Raw genomic sequence first — 4,717 nt, forward strand, 5'->3', positions numbered from 1 at the left:
GCACCTGGCCCATACCATAGAATATATATATATATGGCCTCCGTCGGTCAGTATTGACCATGGTAAAATCCTAATTCACAACAGCCCTACAGCATCGACTATGGCTAAACAGCCCTATACGAGAATGGCAGTCTCTGCCACAAAAATCACATCTGTAAGCTGACTCAGTTCTGTTGCAAAGCTCTTTTCTGCGGATCCGCTTTTCTTCTGCGCTGTGCATCAGTCTGACTTCTCCTGATTTGAGCTGTCTGAACAGTGTGCATCTCCACCTGGAACGGTCACTTGCAAGGTTCTCCCAGTGCTCCGTATCAATATAGAATATAGAATAGAATATACAAAGGAGAGAAGACTACATAAAAAAAGATATAATACAATATAACTAACTTATACTATCTTGGAAACGTAAACTTAGGCAAGCTGTCACTAGGCCTACTTTGCATAACAATAATGACTACCCTGACTGTATTAACATGTTTATGGAGCATAGGGACAGACAATCCAGTTGACACAATAGTGACCTGCTCTGCAACTAAAACAACACTACCTATTAGCATCAATTGCCAAATGCATGTACCCTGATTACAATCACTAAGCACAGAACTTTTCTTGAGAATATCAATTACTGATTATTTCAATGCTTGAAGTCTGACCATAACTAGTTCACAGCCTGTGTGTCAAACTCTGATGATGTATACAAATACTTTCTGTTGCTCTTTTGCTACTGCTAAAATGTATGTGACCTCTGACCTACTGCACCTGGGCAGACGGGGCCCATCAGCCTGGAAAGGCAACCCATCTAAGGGAGGAAAACCCTGATCCCAAACCTCCGCTGCCTTGCGGCATACCCGGACACAGGAAAGGCTTCGGGAGAACACCCTGAGGATAAATCCGGAGTCGGAGCCCCGAAGGCAGTTCGATGCTAAATACAACATCGCTCTGGCAGCTCCTGCGACGGCACTGGTGCCAAAATGTAGCAGCTCTGCTGTTCCTTTGGACCCATCAGTGACGTGGAGAGGGGGGACATGCTGCATGGGCAACAACTCGTCCTCCATATCATCCCGCCCGGGCTAAAAACCTACCAGACTCCCTGCACTGGAAAGACAAAACCCGGACAATGCACTGGAGAGGACACTCCAGCTTCGCCAACGGCGTCGACACAACACGGGCAGCAACAGTTACCGGTTTTAAGCCATCGCTCGTTTGGCGTAGAGCGTGGCGCCAGGGGTTGCTACCGACGGTGGGAGGGATCCTCGCGTCCCATTGGACAGCTACCGCCCGCCTCAAGCTGGGCAGCCCCCAGCCAATAAGGTGCTGTCTCGCCACGGTCTACTATCCTCGTGGGGTGTGCGGGGAATAGGATAAACTCCAAAAGGTAGGTCGTCATCTCCGCACCCCGGCAACAAAAGACAACAAAAGAGACCAGCTCTAAAACTGGGATGTTGGAACGTTCGAACTATGATGCCTGGCCTTACAGAGAATCTTAAGGACATTGATGATGCCAGGAAGACAGCTGTTATCAATGATGAATTGAGGAGGCTGAACGTGGATATAGCTGCACTTCAGGAAACACGCCTTGCTGACTCAGGCACTCTAAAGGAGCAGGACTACACGTTCTACTGGCAGGGGAAGGGGTCCAATGAGCCCAGGGAGCACGGAGTAGGCTTTGCGGTGAAGAACACCTTACTGAGGATGGTGGAGCCGGGAAGTAATGGATCTGCGCGTCTCCTCACTCTCCGCCTCAACACAACCAAAGGCCCCATCACCCTTGTCAGCGTATACGCCCCGACACTTGCTGCCACCCCTGAAGTAAAGGATGAGTTCTACGAGAATCTCACAGCTACCATCAGGAACATTCCCAGTGATGGACAACTAGTCCTCCTAGGTGACTTCAACGCAAGAGTGGGTGACGACCATGAATCCTGGCCAGCATGCCTTGGAAAATTTGGTGTTGGCAAGATGAACGAAAATGGACAGCGAGCGCTGGAGTTTTGCGCATATCACAACCTGTGCATCACAAACTCGTACTTCCAGACCAAGCCCCAACACAAGGTTTCCTGGCGACACCCTCGCTCGAAGCACTGGCACCAGCTGGACCTGATCCTGACAAGACGGACCTCGCCCAAGAACGTGCTACTCACACGTGCGTATCAGAGTGCAGACTGCGATACAGACCAAACGTGCTGCTCTTGCAGAGTACAAGAGGACACCCAGCGAGAGGAATCTCCACGTCCTCAGAGCCGCAAGGAACAAAGTCAAACAGACAGCCCGACGGTGTGCCAACGAGTACTGGAGCAAGCTTAGTGAAGACATCCATATAGCTGCCATAACAGGAAACATCAGAGGTATGTATGATGGTATTAAGAGGGCACTTGGACCAACCCAGAGCAAGACAGCTCGCCTCAAGTCCACCACTGGGGAGGAGATCACAGACAAGAAGCTACAGATGGAGAGATGGGTGGAGCACTACTCGGACCTCTACTCCAGGCAAAACACTGTGTCCCCCTCAGCCCTCGACGCAATCGAATGTCTGCCTACCATGGATGAACAAGATGCTGAGCCAACCTTGGATGAGCTCAACAAAGCCATCGACAGCTTGTCCACAGGAAAGGCACCAAGCATTGATGCAATCCCGCCCGACCTATACAAACACTGCAAGACCGTCTTACTGCTCCCGCTACACGAACTTCTCTGTCAGTGCTGGAAGGAAGGTGCAGTCCCACAGGACATGAGAGATTCCAATATTGTCACCCTCTACAGAAACAAGGGAGAGAGAAGCGACTGCAACAACTACCGGGGAATTTCACTACTCAGCGTGGTCGGCAAGGTATACGCGAAAGTTGTACTAGCCCGTCTACAACGGCTTGCTGAACGTGTCTACCCCGAGTCGCAGTGTGGATTTCGCGCCAACAGATCGACGATCGACATGATCTTCTCTCCGTCAGCTGCAAGAGAAGTGCAGGGAACAGAACATGCCCCTGTACATAGCATTCATCGACTTCACCAAGGCGTTCGACATGGTTAGCAGAGACGGCCTCTTCAAGATCTTACCCAGGATAGGCTGTCCACCAAAGCTACGGAGCCTCATCGAATCCTTCCACACCAACATAAAGGGGACAGTACTGTACAGTGGCAACCTATCTGAGCCGTTTGACATACGCGGCGGTGTAAAACAAGGCTGCGTTCTGGCCCCCACGCTGTTTGGGATCTTCTTTGCCCTGCTCCTGAAGCAGGCCTTTGGAACAGCAACAGAAGGAATTTACCTCCGCACAAGATCCGACGGCAGACTCTTCAACCTCAACCGCCTCAAGGCCAAAACAAAGGTAAGGGAAGCCCTGATCAGAGATCTACTGTTCGCTGATGACGCCGGACTTGCAGCTCACACAGAGCAGGGACTCCAGTCTTTGATGGATCGCTTTTCCAGGGCATGCAATGACTTTGGTCTGATCATCAGCCTTAAGAAGACAGAAGTGCTGGGCCAGGATGTAGAAGCACCCCCGGCCATCACCATCGGTGACTATGAACTGAAGGCTGTTAACCACTTCACATACCTCGGATGCACGGCGAGCAGCAATCTTTCCTCGGACAAGCAGATCGACAAGAGGATTGGAAAGGCAGCAACTACACTCGCCCGTCTCACCACTCGAGTGTGGGAGAACCCCAAACTCTGTCAAGACAAAGATGGCCGTGTACAACGCCTGCGTTCTCAGCACACTTCTCTATGGGAGTGAAACGTGGTCGACCTATGCCAAGCAGGAGAATAAGCTAAACGCCTTTCACATGAGGTGCATGCGCCGTATCCTTGGCATATCATGGAAGGACAAAGTGACCAACACCGAAGTGCTGTCCCGCGCCGGCCTCCCTACCATGTTCACCCTGCTCAGGCAGCGCAGACTTCGCTGGCTAGGCCACGTCCGTCGCATGGGGGATGGACGAATCCCTAAAGACCTTCTCTACGGAGAACTGATCTCAGGAAAGAGACGTACCGGGAGGCCACAGCTGCGTTTCAAAGATGTCTGCAAAAGGGACTTGAAGGCTTTAGATATTGATACGGAGCACTGGGAGGACCTTGCAAGTGACCGTTCCAAGTGGAGATGCACACTGTCCAGACAGCTCAAATCAGGAGAAGCCAGACTGATGCGCAACGCAGAAGAAATGCGGATCCGCAAAAAAGAGCTTTGCAACAGAACTGAGTCAGCTTACAGATGTGATTTTTGTGGCAGAGACTGCCATTCTCGTATAGGGCTGTTTAGCCATAGTCGATGCTGTAGGGCTGTCGTGAATTAGGATTTTACCATGGTCAATACTGACCGACGGAGGCCATATATCTATATTTCGTACTATCTTTTAAAAACAATGTTGACATAATGGCTCCAGAAAGTGCTGTAGTAGAATGATTAGGAGTGAACGAGTGTCTGTATGATAATATTCTCAGAACAAAGCAAACGGGTGACAAAAGAGTGTGATAGTTTTCGAAGTCGGGCATCAAAAGAATCGATTCTGTTGTTTCCAAATAACCAAATTGTGCTTGTCTGCCTGCTCACACCGAGCAGTAATTTCAGAGCGCTGTTAAAAGCCACACGAAGTTTGGAAATAACCCCCACGTTATAGTCAGACCAAATGTGAGCGCAGTACATAACGGAACAGTAACATTTAAACAGAATCCTCTTAACCTCCGCGGAGCAAAAACGGAATTTACGTATAAGTGAATTCGCTCTGG

The 4,717-nt window shown here is 50.2% G+C and overlaps 1 protein-coding gene across 1 annotated transcript; it reads left to right on the forward strand.

The window, feature by feature from the left end:
* The first annotated feature begins 1,458 nt into the window (after positions 1-1,458).
* Positions 1,459-3,728, forward strand: LOC136447763 (uncharacterized). Its single transcript, XM_066446807.1, has 3 exons — positions 1,459-2,140; positions 2,193-2,824; positions 2,943-3,728. The coding sequence occupies exons 1-3, from the start codon at positions 1,459-1,461 to the stop codon at positions 3,726-3,728; spliced, it is 2,100 nt and encodes a 699-aa protein (XP_066302904.1).
* Positions 3,729-4,717: the final 989 nt, after the last annotated feature.

This window comes from Branchiostoma lanceolatum, chromosome 13 (genome assembly GCF_035083965.1).
Source record: "Branchiostoma lanceolatum isolate klBraLanc5 chromosome 13, klBraLanc5.hap2, whole genome shotgun sequence".
In the NCBI taxonomy this organism is placed as follows: Eukaryota; Metazoa; Chordata; class Leptocardii; order Amphioxiformes; family Branchiostomatidae; genus Branchiostoma; species Branchiostoma lanceolatum.